General features: G+C 50.8%; 1 protein-coding gene across 1 annotated transcript in view; it reads right to left on the bottom strand.

Annotated features, from left to right (window-relative positions):
- Positions 1-14,884, bottom strand: part of CACNA2D4 (calcium voltage-gated channel auxiliary subunit alpha2delta 4) — an 83,968-nt gene that overhangs the window by 49,466 nt on the left and 19,618 nt on the right. The window contains exons 15-18 of the mRNA XM_068560850.1: positions 14,715-14,795; positions 13,938-14,012; positions 10,517-10,603; positions 9,952-10,023 (exon numbers count right to left, since the gene is read on the bottom strand). Coding sequence (XP_068416951.1) covers positions 9,952-10,023; positions 10,517-10,603; positions 13,938-14,012; positions 14,715-14,795 — 315 coding nt within the window. The remainder of the gene's footprint in view (positions 1-9,951; positions 10,024-10,516; positions 10,604-13,937; positions 14,013-14,714; positions 14,796-14,884) is intronic.

The following is a 14,884-nucleotide window of genomic DNA, read 5'->3' as shown; positions in this document are numbered from 1 at the left end:
ATCTCCTCTCAGTGACGCCACAGGCAGAGCCCCTCCCACCAGCACGCTGCAGCCCCCGGCGGTGTGTCTGACTGCAGGACCACGGTCCAGACCTGCGTTGTCCCATTCGGGGCCACAAGCCACCACATGTGCGATTCAGGAATAGAAGTTTCAAATTTTAGTAAATGTCAGTTAACTAGAGAGCCTGGGTGGCTGGTAGTCCCTGCGCTGGGCAGCGACTGTGCTTCAGCTGGGACCAGAGAAGGCTGCCGGCTGGAGCGCACACCTGTACGAGCCACCTGCACGCCCCCCCTACCGCCACCCCGGCTCTGGAGTCCAGACCCCTCAGGCCACGGTGCCCTTGACAGCTGCTCTTTCCTTTCAAAGCTGCCATTTTTAGGTTTAGTTGAATTTGCACAAGTCAGGGCATGGGGAGGGGGGCACAGTGGCTAAGGACGGGCAAGGGCATCAGACAGACCTGGTCTAAGCCAAGCCGGCCACTCACAGGCTGTGTGCGCCTGGGTAAGCGGCTTCACCCGGGCATCGCAGTTCTTGCTTGTAAGTCAGGAGTAACGGGAGCACCCCCTGCACAGGCCACTGGGAGGTGGTGAGGGTGTTTCTAGCGGGCCGGTACGGGAAGAGCAGGGCTCACGCCGGGCTCCGAAGCCCTGCGGCTGTGCCGTCCGCAGACACAGCGGATGCTTCCCGAAAAGCTACACACTGTACTGGGCTCGGGAGCTGTTCTTATTCCCTTCACCTCTTTCTGGCTTTTTTACTTCCATGTTGGAAACTGGAGTGAGATGTTGCAGGGGACATGGCGGGAGAAGGTGACAAAAAAGTTTTGCTTCTATAGGAAACCAGCTGCGGACCAAACCCAAAAGATCAGTTCCCAGCACGGGCCTCCTCCTCCATGACGCCCCCCTGCCCCCGCTGCTTCAGGCAGACCTTCTGGCAGTTGGGGGAGGCCCTGGGAGCTATGGGGCAGCTGGGGCCCAGCGAGGGCGGAGATGGGCTCCAAGTGGGGCTGGCTTGAGTCTGGAACTGGAGAGCATTTAAAAATTGTTTCCATCCTCTCTCTCTTTTTTTTTTAATGGAAGAAAAAGGTGAAATGCACACATCTAAGTGTGTCATTCCATTAGTCTGATAAATGTACACAGCCATGTAATTACCTCCGTGGTGGAGATACAGAATGTTTGCCTCCCCTGCAATCTCTTTGCTTCCTTCGGTTTCAATCCCCGCACCTTCCATGGGCGCGCTCTGTTCTGAGCTCCATCCCAGCAAGTTAGGTGTCCCTGTTTTCGCGTCACATATCCTTTTGTGTCGGTAATGTCCTTAAGACCCATCCGTGCTGCTGAGTGTGTCAGCAGTGTGTTCTTTCCCTCTGCCAAGTAGTAAGTACTCCAGTGTGGACACACCACGGTTTGCTTCTATGTTCACCCCTGGGTGGTCATCTGTGGTGTTTCCAGTTTGGGGCTATTATGAATAAAGCTGCTGTGAATGTTCTTCTTGTGGACATGTGTTTTCATTTCTCTTGGTAAATACCAGGAATGGAATTGCTGGGTCATATGGTGAATTATGTTTGCCTTTATAAAACACTGCCAATTTCCCAAAGTTATTTTATTGTACTTTCACTAGCAATGTACGAGTTCCAGTTTCTGCACATCTTTGCTAGAATTTGGTGTTCCCAGTCTTTTAAATTTTAGCCATGATAGAGGGTATGAAAGTAGTTTTAATTTGCATCTTCCTGATGACGAAAGTTGCTGAGCATCTTTCTGTGGGCTTGTGGGTCATGTCTGTTCCTTCATTCGTGAAATGTCTGCTCAAGTATTTTGCCCATTTTTGTTGGGTTGTTAGTCTTTTTTGTTGATGATTTGGAGAAGTTCTTTATAGTCTGGACACAGTCTGTGCCTTGCTTTTTCATTTTCTTAATTGTGCCTTTCGATGAAGTTCAATTTATCAAATGTTAGTTAATGTTTAGCGCTTTTGGTGTTCTGTCTAAGAAATCTTTGCATAACCTCAGGTGGTGAAGACTTTTCAGTTACATTTTCTTGTAGGAGGCTTACAGTTTTAGCATTTACATTGAGAGCTACGGTACATCTCAAATATTTTTGTGTACAGTGTGAGTGTGTCTCAACATTTATTTTTTTCATACATTTATTCAGTTGTTCCAGCACCATTTGTTGAAAAGATTTTCCTTTCTCCATTGATTTGCCAAAGTGTCTTTACTGAAAATCTACTGATGACATGTGAGTTTATTTCTGGAGTTTATTCCATCAATCCATCTGTCTATTCGTATGTCAATACCATTCTGCTTGGTTACTGCGGCTTTGTAGTAAATTTTGAAATCAGGTAGTGTGAATCATCCAAATTTGTTCTTTTTTTCAAGACAGTTTTGACCATTTTAGGTCCTTTGCATATTCATATAAATTTTAGAATCACCGTCTTCTATGTCTAGAAGAAGTCTGTTCAACTTTTTATTGGGATTGCGTTGCATCTATAGATCAATTTGGGGAGAATGGACATCTTAGAAGTATTGATCTTACAACCCGTACACATGGTTATATCTTTCTATTTATTTAATTTTTTTCTTTGGCATGTTTTCTGCAGTGTTATGTCATTTTCAATGTAGAGGTTGTATATGTCTTTGTTAAATTGATTCCTAAGTATTTTATATTGTTTGATGCTATTGAAGTTGGAACTTATAAATAATTTCATTTTCCAAATGTTTGCTCCTATATATAAAAATACAATTGATTTTTATAATATTGACTTTGTATTCTGTGAACTTGCTCAACTACCTGTTAGTTCCAGCAGTTGTTTTGCAGATTCTTGGGATTTTCTATGTAAACAGTCATCTTACTGTGAACGAAGAGAGTTTTACTTCTTCCTTTCTGATTTTTGTGCCTTTTATTTTGTTTCTTTGCCTTATTGCAAAGATAGGTCCTGAAAAGTCCAGTGCAGTGTTAACAGAAGTGGTGAAACCAGATACCCTTACCTTGTTCACAACCTTAGGGAGAAAGTGTTCAATCTTTCATCATTAAAAGTGAGCTTTTTCACAGATGGCTTTTATCAGATTGAGGAAGTTTCCTTCTGTTCCCAGTTAAATTTTGTCAGATGCTCTTTCAGTATCAATTGGGATGACCATGTGGTGTTTTCCTTTAATCTGTTCATGTAAGGGGTAACTCCGCTGTGTGCGGTTGTTGCCATGTACCTTACAAGTTACAAACCCTACAATACAATGTCAACATTTTTGCTTTAAATAGTCAGTTGTCTTTTTGAGAAGTTAAGAAATGAATGAAGTTTTAACTTCACCCACGTATTTACCATTTCCAATGCTGTTCATTTCCTTGTGTTGATCTGAGTTTCCATCTGTGTCATTTTTCTTCTGCCTGAAGAATTCCTTAAGCATTTCTCCTAGTGATGAACTCTGATCTCTTTTATCTGAAACTGTCTTTATTTCACCTCTTTTTGGAAGGATATTTCCTCTATATATGGAAATTTGGGTTGACAGTTTTTTCTTTTGGTATTTAAAAACATTATGTTATTGTTTTTGATGAGAAGTCAGCCACCATTCTTACTATTGTTTTCCCCTAGCTTTTAAAAAAGATTTTCCCAGGACTTCCCTGGTGGCACAGTGGTTAGGAATCCGCCTGTCAATGCAAGGGACACGGGTTCGAGCCCTGGCCCGGGAAGATCCCACATGCCGCGTAGCAACTAAGCCCGTGTGCCACAACTACTGAGCCTGTGCTCTAGAGCCCGCGTGTCACAACTACTGAAGCCCTCGCACCTAGAGCCCATGCTCCGTAACGAGAGAAGCCACCACAGTGAGAAGCCCTTGCACTGCAACGAAGAGCAGCTCCTGCTCGCCGCAACTAGAGAAAATCCCACGTGCAGCAACGAAGACACAACGCAGCCAAAAATAAATACATAAATAGATAAATTTATTTTTTAAAAAAAGATTTTCCCTTATCTTTGATTCACAGCAGGTAGACTATGGTGTGTTTAGGTGCGGATTTTTTTTTTTTAATTCTGCTTGGTTTTGCTGAGAATCTTGCATCTATTGGTTGATTTTTTTTTTTTTTTAGAAATTCACGTTCTTTTATTTATTTATTTATTTATGACTGTGTTGAGTCTTCGTTTCTGTGCGAGGGCTTTCTCTAGTTGCGGCAAGTGGGGACCACTCTTCATCACGGTGCGCGGGCCTCTCACCATCACGGCCTCTCTTGTTGCGGAGCACAGGCTCCAGACGCGCAGGCTCACTAATTGTGGCTCACGGGCCCAGTTGCTCCGTGGCATGTGGGATCTTCCCAGACCAGGGCTCGAACCCGTGTCCCCTGCATTGGCAGGCAGATTCTCAACCACTGCGCCACGAGGGAAGCCCTGGTTGATGTTTTTCACTAAACCCAGGACATTTGGGGCGTTAGTTTTTCAAATACTTTTTTCTGTTCCATCCCTTCTCCTTCCTTCTGGGACTCTAAGGACGTATGTTAGACCACTTGATATTACCCCACAGGTAACTGAGGAATAATTTTTAAAAAACTTTTCTTTCTGTTCTTTACATTGGATAATTTCTATCTGTCTTCACATTCACCATCCTTTTCCCCTCCAATCTGCTGTTAATTCCACCCTGTAGAAACTTCCTTTCAGATGTTGTACTCTTCAGTTTTAGAATTTCCACTTGGTTCTTGTGCTGGTTTTACACTGTGTCAAATCAGCTAAGCTGGAATTACATTTTTTTCAGACTCACTTCCCTGTATGGTTCCAAATTAGGGTTGGCCAGATGAGGAGTCTGCATGAGACTTGTAAGGGAGAGCAAAGCCGCGGCCGTGTTACGCGCTGGAGGTGGGTACGGCACATCGGGCCCTGCGGCAGCTCACTCTGCTCTGCTGGCTTCCCTTCTTGGGACGGGCAGCTGCCACTGGACCTCCTCCTTCAGCCTCTCTGAGATCTGAGCCAGTGAGCGTGCAGGCCCAGGTGAAGGGCACGAGCTCCTTCTGCAGGTCCCACGTCCTTGTGGCTGGAGACAGAGACAGATGCTGGTTTTAGTTTGTCCTCATGGGTTCCTGTTCTTCCTCATGGGTTCCAGTTTGTTCTTGCTTTCCCCCACATCTCATCCAGTTTTCTTTCCCAATCGCTGGTGTGCCAACCTACGATGACTTCAAGCTCATGACTAGAGGCAGAGACACCTGCCTTCTGTAGACATTTTTACCAGCTCCCCCCATTTCATTAGGTCTACCCCCTACAATAAAACCCTATATTCATATCACTTGTAGTGGTTCTGCTTCTTTGATTAAATCCTAAGCATTTCTCTGCTGAGATTCTCCATCTGTTCACTCATGATGACCATCTTTTCCTGTAATTCCTTGTGCATATTTATCATATCTGCTTGAAAGTCCTTCTTCTAATTTCAATAGCTGGGTCATCTATGGATCACATGTAAGACTGCTTTTTCTCTTAACTCTTTGCTAAGAAAGGAAACATCATCTTGTTTCTTCATGTGTCTGATAACTTTTGTCTACTGGCTATTGTGGAGAATAGGTTGTAGATACTGTCTTCCTCCAGGGAGTGTTGATTTCTGTTTTACTCAGCAGATAAATGATGGCTGACCACCTTGAGCTTGCAGAGACTTGATGACATTTTCGTTAGGGTGGGTCTGTTTCAACTTTGTCTTTAGGTCTCGGGTGAGTCCCTTGGCCTTGGGACATAGTCTTTACTCCCAAGGTGTAGTTCTTCTGTGCTTTCAAAGAAAGTTCCAAGGTGTTTACTGAGCCTCTCCACCCTGGTGTGACTCCAAATTTTCCCCACGACCACAGGAAGCAGTGAAGTCCCTGCTCTGACTTTCAGCTCTCCAGCTGTTGCCTAGAGTCTCCCTGGAGATGTGTAGCTTCAAGGTCAGCCAAGAATTTGGGAGGAACTTGCATACATATGTTAGGGCCAGCCCACCTGTGAATCCCTCATTTCTGGGGTGTACCTCCCCTCATTTTCTGACACTCTGGGAGCCCAAATTCTGTTCCCTGACACTTCAAGATGATAACAACAGATTTCTGCTTGAATTCTAGCTGTTCCATTCCACATGGACTGGGGTATGCCCTTTGGGGAAAGAGCCATATAAGCGTACATCTCACCCAGTGTACTTCTCTTTTTTTTTTTTTTTTTTTATAACACTATTAACCCATTTTTTTTTTTAAATTTTTACTTATTTATATTTATTTTTGGCTGTGTTGGGTCTTCGTTTCTGTGCGAGGGCTTTCTCTAGTTGCGGCAGGCGGGGGCCACTCTTCATCGCGGTGCACGGGCCTCTCACTATCGTGGCCTCTCTTGTTGCGGAGCACAGGCTCCAGACGCGCAGGCTCAGTAATTGTGGCTCACGGGCCTAGTTGCTCCGCGGCACGTGGGATCTTCCCAGACCAGGGCTCGAACCCGTGTCCCCTGCATTGGCAGGCAGATTCTCAACCACTGCGCCACCAAGGAAGCCCCAGTGTACTTCTCTTGATTCAAGGGTTGAAGCCTCTTTATCTCTGTTTCTGCCTGCTTTGGGTCACTTTCAAGTGTCTGTGAATGTTTGTGTTTTTCTTAATATTTTGTCCAGATTTATAATTATCCATGGGAAGGTTAGTCTAATGCAAGCTACTCACTTATGGCTAGAATCAGAGCTTGGAGATATCTTTTAAGGATGAAGCAAAAGGAAGCGAGAAGGGGGGGTGGTTCCTGAATCCTGTTAACAGGAAGAGAGCTGGAGAGGTTTGGGAGTAAAGAGGTGTCTGACGATCTCTTCCTTTAATAGACTGCCTCCCTTTGCTGGAAAAAAGAGAGAGAGAAAGAGAGAGAGAGAGTGTGTGTGTGTGTGTGTGTGTGTGTGTGTGAGTGTGAGTGTGAGGCGGGGGGGCTCCGGAGCACTTTAACCCCATCTCGCTGAAGCCAGCGCACAGGGGTTAGAAAGCAGTGGAGGAACGTGGGGGTGAAGCTGCCCTCAGCGCCTTGCCGGCTGCTGGCAGGTGTGTGGACACACGCGCCTGAGTGAGCAGGGTCCTTGGAACAACCCAAAGGCTGGTAAAGCCACTAAGTCTGCCTGCCTCTCTCCCTCCCCCACTGTTAATTATTTGCTCCAAACTGTCAAAACAACATGAGAATGAGCAAAAGGGTCCCTAGGATACTTTGCTTTTCTGGTTCTTTTAAACGTGTCCCAGGGTATCTGATGAGGACGCTACTGATGGCTTAGAAATCATGACACCTGCCGCTGGCCCACATTTCGCGGCAAACAGGCTACTGTCAAAGCAGCAGATAGGAGGCCTGCAGGCCAGGTGGGCTCCTCACAAGTTGGAGACCCTAGACACCGGGCCAGATTGTGTTTCTAACATTTTTGGAATTAGTTGCACACATTCAACAGCATGGATTCCTAGCCGAATCCTTCCGAGGGGCCCACACTCCGCAGCCTGCCGTGGCTCCCAGGCTCCCCAGCACTGAGGCTTGTCTGCTTCTCTCATTTGCATTCCTGAACTCGGCTTATCTGGCCCCGCAGGTTTTTGAGTCTGTGAGTCCTGCTCTAATCATGCCGGGGTGCTACCACTCTCCTCAGCGGCACCACCGTAGTTGCCTGTCTGGAGTTTAGGGGAGATGGAGAAAGGTCTGAATTAATCCCTGGGAAATAAGGACGCATGCAAAATCCCCTGGAGAAAATGACCAAGCAGGTTCTGGCCTGCCAGGAGAATGGCTTGAATGATAACGGATATTCCCACAATGCTCTAAGAAAGCCTCCCTGGGCCTAGACCTGAAGGGTGTTTCCGCTGAGGACCCCGTAAGGTAGACATAGGCTGAGCTGAGGGAGGGGCACCATCACCACGGCAGCGAGAGGCTGGAGTCCACCACGGCGTCCTTCGTACCAGCAAAGTGTCCCGCCTACACGGGCAGGCACAGTAGCTTCCGGGCATGAGAGTAAAGAGAGGAACGACTGATTAAAGAGGGCTGAGTCATGATGTAATGGGTGGAGGGAGAGGAGAAGACAGTGAATCTAAAGATGGGACAGAAAGGCATCTCTAAAGAGACTCGGGAAATCTTTAAGTCTGGAGAGTGAGTGAAGAAGTCAGGGCCTGTCCTACAGGAAGGCCTTGCACAGCCGTGGTCGGGAGTGTGTGGTCAGAATCAGACCCAAACGCGCAGGCTTGGAGATTGATCGTCTACGTCAGGGGTCCCCAGCCCCTGCGCCGCGGACCAGTACCGGTCCATGGCCTGTTAGAAACCGGGCTGCACAGCAGGAGGTGAGTGGCAGGTGGGCGAGTGAGCGAAGCTTCATTTGCAGTACCCCTCGCTCCCCACAGCTCGCATTACCGCCTGAACCATCCTCCTCCCGCCCCGATCCGTGGAAAAATTGTCTTCCACGAAACCGGTCCCTGGTGTAAAAAAGCTGGGGACCGCTGGTCTACGTCACCCTGGGCAAGTTTTTGCTTTCTGAACTTCCTCATCGGTAAAATGGGGATAGGACAGGACGTACATCACAGGGTTGTGGGAGGTGAGTGAAGGCTTATGAAGTGCTTAGTCCAGCTTCTAATAAATGTGAGCTGGCATCGTCATCATGATTCGTTGTAGTAGAGGTAAGGCGTGAACACGATGTGCTGGGAAACTGTCCACCACGGTCATGACCACGGTCAGCAGCACCCTATTTCTTCATGTCAGAGCACCTCGTGCCAGGAAGCCTTTGTCAAATTGCAAATTTCACCTGGACGGTCTATTAACAGCAATGAACACATTTTGAAGGGATAGACAGCAGTTTCAGGAGACGTTCAGACTGCCTGGATCCGGTTAGGACCATCCCTCGGTGGCTTTGAGAAGCGTGAAGGCCACATGAGGACACGGCGCTGGGAGCAAAGAATGGAGGACAAACCGCAGCCTTTCCTGCGCTGGTCTGAGTGAGACCTCGCCCTGTGCGTGGAACTCACATTGTAGCCTGGAAGCAGGTCCCACCTGATGTGCTCTGGCAGCGCCGGGTGGGTGCGAGCTCCCTGGTGCCCGTGAGCAGGAGTCCGGTTGGGATAAGGGTGGAGGCGCGTGGAAGAAACCTCTGCCGTTTCGGATCAAGAGAAGGACCTGCTGGGCCTGGTGGGACATCAGGGGTGTTGCCCAGCCTGCCCGAGGGAGGCCCCTCTCAGCCTGGAGCTCATAAACAGCAGGCAGATGCCACAGAAATGAGACGCGTCCCAGGGAAAACCAGCGCATGCATCTAAGAGGAATGCAGAGTTGCTCTCCTTCCCAGCGCTTTCCTGTTAGGCTTCCACGGAGGTCCGTGTTTGTGGAGGAACTTGGGTCTAGCTGTTGCCGACCGATGCCCGCGTTCTCTCCGCAGAGGCCGATGGGCAGCGGGAGGGGGATGCGGGGGTGGCCGCGAGGGAGGAGGTGACATTTGCAAATATGTCAAGGGACAAAGCAGCGTCAGTGCAAACGCAATGGGACCTTTTCAACGAGAAGACGAAGTGGTCTTTTGTAAGCGATGGGCGGGTCTGTGGGGACAGGAATGGTGTAGCTGTGGGGACCCGTCCTGATTATCTGTGGTTGCCATGGGTGGAAATCGCTCTACGGAGTAGCAATTCTTTTCAACCTCTTCCCATATAACATGTTTTACAAGAGCTGCTAACAATTGGCAAAATTAACTGTCACTTTCCCCCTTTCCACCATAAACGACAAAAGGGCCAGATGGCAGGCAGCGTAGGGCAGAAGGAAGACTTGCGAAGGGCTGGGATGGCCGCTGCCTCGCTCTGCGGCCCCGGGAACCAGGCCCTGGAGAGCGGTATCTCCCCGGCCGGTGCTCCATGGGGCCGATGCCCGCTGGGCCGGGCCCCCCACGAGGGCCCTCCAGGCTCCAGCAAGCTCTCAAGGCTTTAGCTCGAATTCAGCCAGGTCCTTGGTCACCACCGCCAACCCCAGTTAACCATGACGCCGCTTCCTGGGAGCAGACCCCAGTCTTTCCCTCGAGCGCCTTACCCCTCTGTCCAGCGGAACCTTCACGTCCATGGAGAGAGACCCTGTCTCCCTGTTGATCATGGCTGTTCTCAGCTTCAGGGGGAAAGAGAACAGAATTAGTAATAGAACAGATGATAGAATCTCGGCTCACACTGGATCACGAAGGCAACGAGCGCTGCCTTGGAGGTGGCCCCTGGGGACAAGCGTTTTCCACTTCCTCCTGCAAGCAGGGTACAGGTGGGAATACAGACCTGCTGCCAGGTTCCCTTTAGCTGGAATTCTGGAATTCACTCAGAGGATGCTCCCAGTGGGCTGATGGGCGAGGGAACACAGTGGCCGAGCCCTGAGACACAAGCTTTCCCACACCCAGGCCAGCCTACAACGCCCTCACACCCAGACTCTGTGGCTCACAGACGTGTGCTCCTTCAGCCCCAGAGGAACAGATTGCTCTCTCTGTGGACGGTGGGAGGGCTGCCCGTTAGAGGCACTGCTTCTGCTTTGGGCTGAGGGAGCAGGCTGAGCTCAGCGCCTGTGGCCCCAGGACCCGCCGTCCAGCCAACCAACCCCCTCCCGGCCGCCCACTCACGGTGCCGGCCCGGTCCTCCCACTCTGCTTCCGAGAGGTCCACGCTGTTGTAGTTGGGCTTGGGCTTCAGTTTCTTCCCCTCTCTGTACTGAGTGGGCCAGTCAGGGGGAGAGACAGGAGGTTAACACAAGCCCCAGCCCTTCCAGAAAGCCTGTCTGGTGCAGTCATAACCCAGAGAACCTCAGCGATTCCTCGTGGTCGTCCGGGCCACGTTCCCCGCAAGGCAGAGCGGCCCTTGCCCACATCTGAGTCAGATGGTCTCCCGGCCTCGGGGAGAGCATCTCACACACCAAGGAGCTCCCGTTGTGAGTACGCTTGTCCTAGTTTTGGACTCTCGTTGTTAGAAAGCTCTTCCTCATGCAGAGCTGAAATCTGCCTCCTTGTGACTTTACCCGTGGGTCCTAGGCCTCTCCCTGGAGCTACACAGAGAGCTTCCACCCGACAACCCTGAGGGTTTTCGGGAATGCTCGTCACGGCTAAGACGTCACCTCCCCAAGCTAAACATTCCCAGTTTGCAGATGCCTCAGCTTCCTCTGATTCTCTTGTGTTTTGTCAATGTCACTCTCGAAGCAGAGTGCCTGGGACAATCGCTATTTCAGATGGGGTCTGACCAGTGTGGGGTGGGGTGTGACCCGTGCAGACCAGAATATCGTACGGCTCTGACCGCTGCCTCTGATTCTGTTAATCCAGGACAGCTACCTCGCCCGACAGGTCAAACCGAGTTTTCAGCCCATTAGATTCCCTTGACCTTCCTCATGATGCACTGTTAAATCACAGCTTTTCCATCTTATGCTTCAGGATCGAGTATTTTGCACAATTTTCCATACATTCCTATTATATTTCATCTTCTTTGTCCCAGCCCATTGTTTTAGAAGAATATTTTCTGAAAACTAATTTTCTCCCTTCATGTATTAGCCATACCTTCCAGACCTCGTGGCATCTCCTTCTGTGTTTTCATCTTGTTGATAGAATTTTTGTGTGTGCAGTTTATTTATTTATTTCTTAAAAAATTTTTGGCTATGTTGGGTCTTTGTTGCTGTGCGCGGGCTTTCTCTAGTTGCGGTGAGCGGGAACTACTCTTTGTTGTGGTGCACAGGCTTCTCATTGCGGTGGTTTCTCTTGTTGCGGAGCACGGGCTCTAGGCACGCGGGCTTCAGTAGTTGTGGCATGTGGGCTCAGTAGTTGTGGCTCGCGGGCTCTAGAGCACAGGCTCAGTAGTTGGGGTGCACGGGCTTAGTTCCTCTGTGGCATGTGGAATCTTCCCGGGCCAGGGATCGAACCCGTGTCCCCTGCGCTGGCAGGCGGATTCTTAACCACTGCGCCACCAGGGAAGTCCTTGTTGATAGAATTTTTGAGAAAGACAGAGCCAAGGACAGACAGATTCCGCAGAGCCCAATAAAGCCCTCCATCCAGCTTGACAGGACCATTCATCAACATTCTTTGAGTGTTATTATCATCTTCTGGCCCTGACTTCTCTCTCTCTGACACCAAGAGAGATATCGTCAAGTCATCTGCTGTTAGGTGTGCAGCATTCCCCAGGTTTAATTTGGTGATAGATCAAAAAAGGAAAGAGGATAGTTTATCATCAGGGTCATTAGGAATTAAGCAGAGGGTCTCTATTTAGCAGGACGAGGCCCCCCACAGATGCTTGAATGGCTGAAGTCCCCCATCACTGTGTAATTTGCTTCAGCGGGTTTCCTCTTTTCTCAAGAAAGTGTCTCCAGTTTCTTGCCTGTGCTCGCATGATGTTCCCATTCTTGGCCTGTTGAAAGCCTATTCTCATGACAAACAGCCCTGCCCTGCCCTCCTGTTCACGGGCTGTGCTGCTTTTGAGTAAGAAGTGACCCTCCTGGTTCATTGCCATCTCCTAATCCCTGAGGATACCTGAAAGGTCATCCTGGGCTCCTCATAGGAAAACCATAATTCCGCTTCCATTACTCATATTTTGGGCACTGACATGGAAAGATTTCAGGCCAAAAGTATGGCTCTGGCCCCTCTTTTAATTTATTACTGGGCGTATCCTCTATTAGTTTTCTTTTTTAAACTCAACTGTCGTCCTCCGCGACCCCTGTCATCAACGGATTGCTCTCTCCGCAGGAATCCCATTGCGTCGGCTTTGCTGTATGGGATAATGTTCTGCGTGGTGTAGCCCTCTAATCGTTTCATTTGTGTAAGTCTGTTTCCTTAACTGGACCATAAATGTCTGTTGATAGCGTTCTCGGAGCATGATTAGGTCAGGTGTGCGATGGGCCCACAGTACGCGTTGGTTGCTTGAGACCTTATATTCATTCATCCACGCTACATAGATGCTGACAGACAGGTTTCGGACCGGTGGCCCTTAATTCTAAAAGTCACCTCCAGGGTCAACATTTTTGTTCTTTCCCTAATGAGTCATTTTCTTGGCCCTGGGGCTGCCCCCACCCCCCCGGACCCGCTGGTATAGGTCAGTGACCCATTATGGGTTCAGATGCTTGCTCAGCAGAGTCCGAACTGGGAAGAAGGAGTGGTCTCCAGTGTTCCTTGATCTCTCTCAACTCCGAACCCCTGGCGTTCCCTTAAATAGCTCAATCAGTGCCTTTGGTCACTCAGCGTCTGTCTGACCCGAACGGACGGCAGTGTGGCTTAGGCTGGTCTCTCCATGGCACCTGGGCAGGTGAGCGCTCGGAAAGGCGCCCTCAGTGCTGCTGCCCTCAGTGCCAACCTTGACTCCAGAGGAGACTGGTGGAGGGGAAGGGTCGCGACGCCGCTGGGACCCCAACTCCCCTCCCCGCTTCCCAACAGCCACACTGGGAGGTGTGGACACTACTGCCATGGATGGAGGCCTCGGGGAGCCCCCCCCGGCCCGGGAGGCAGAACCTTAGATAAAAGGCTGCTGCTTTCTCTCCTGGCCTCGGCAGCTCACCTGACGCAGGTGAAAATGCCATGAGCCCCCGCCTTGGGATGGAGGGAGCTGGAAGGGGGCAGGAGCCCTCGGGAACACATCCTCAGGGAGACCACCTCAGGGCAGCCTCAGCTCTCTCCCCACCTCTTGGGAGACGCCTCCTGCCATTTGTAGTGTTAACTCGGCACTCACACCCTTCGGGCGGCCCCTGGCGATCTGGGGACACACGGTCAGACTCCAAGACGGAGCGTGGGGCGACTGAGGGGGTGACAGCAGGGAAGGGGACGGGTCCTCCAGGGACACTGCGCACTCATGACAGGCTCCCTGGAGACTGGCTGCTACCAGTTCGTGTATTTCTGCCTTGTCTCTCCTGCTAGATCATAAACAATGTGAAAACAGGGACCGTGACAATTTTTTTCTTGTAGTCCGTCGGGTTCTTAAATGGAGCTGAATGCGTGTTCATTGTTTTAACTGTCTTTATGAACTACCCCCAAATCGCGTACAGTTTAAGACCCCCAAGGCAAATAGGATCGGTACCTACCAGGGGTCGAAGGTCAGGATGCGAGAGGATGTAGCCATTGTTAGTGTTCAAAAAGGCATAGCCGTGCACCCCGAGCTAGGAAGACAGGGATGGAGGGGGTCAGAGGGTATTTGTGCAGGAGGACGGGGGCCGGGCAGGGGGCGGGGCCACGGGCGGGAAGACCGCCTCCCACAGCCCCGTTTCTCGGCCGCGAGTGTGAACGAGCTGGGCAGCTTCCAGCCGCTCACTCTGAATTCTGCTCCAGATGCTACAGTAGGCAGTGACCATAACAACGCGCGTCACCACCTGCGTCCTTCCCGCCACTGCTCTGGGGCTTTGATTATACAACCTCGCTCCTCCCCGGATGGGGCCGCGTGGCAGGCAGGAGGACCAGGACGGGACAGAGGTGCCGAAGGCCACAGAGCACGTCGCAGCTGCTGTGACCAAGCGTCCCAGGGGCCCAAGTTTCGGTTCCCCTGCTCTGTGCCCAAACGTCTCTCAGGGCGGGATGTCCGGGGGTGGGATGTGGGGGGCAGGATGGGGGGATGTCTGGGGGTGGGGTGTCTGGCGAAGGGGGATGTGGGGGGCAGGATGGGGGGAGGATGTCCGGGGGGTGGGTTATCTGGGGAGGGGGAATAGGACGTCCGGGGGTGTGACATCGGGGCGGGGGTGAGGGGCGGTCGCAGGCCCCGTCCCAGCTGTGGGCTTGGCTGCACTGCCTGCAGGGAGCCTCTGGAGCCTGGTGGGGTGGCTCCCGGGGGGCCTGTGACCCTACCTGGGGGCCTGATCCAGGCTCACCTTGTACTGGGGTGCCAGCTTCATCAGCTCTCTCAGGGCCACGTCAGAGCCCACCACACCCAGGAGGATGCCGTGGGATCGCTGGAAGGAAATGCCAGCTTCAGGGGGGACCAGGCTTCCCATGCACGAGGCCAAACTGAACCCACGGCCTTTCCAGAGCCGGAAGAGGA

This window comes from Eschrichtius robustus, chromosome 13, assembly GCF_028021215.1.
Source record: "Eschrichtius robustus isolate mEscRob2 chromosome 13, mEscRob2.pri, whole genome shotgun sequence".
In the NCBI taxonomy this organism is placed as follows: domain Eukaryota; kingdom Metazoa; phylum Chordata; class Mammalia; order Artiodactyla; family Eschrichtiidae; genus Eschrichtius; species Eschrichtius robustus.
This window is presented reverse-complemented; position numbering and strand designations above follow the sequence as displayed.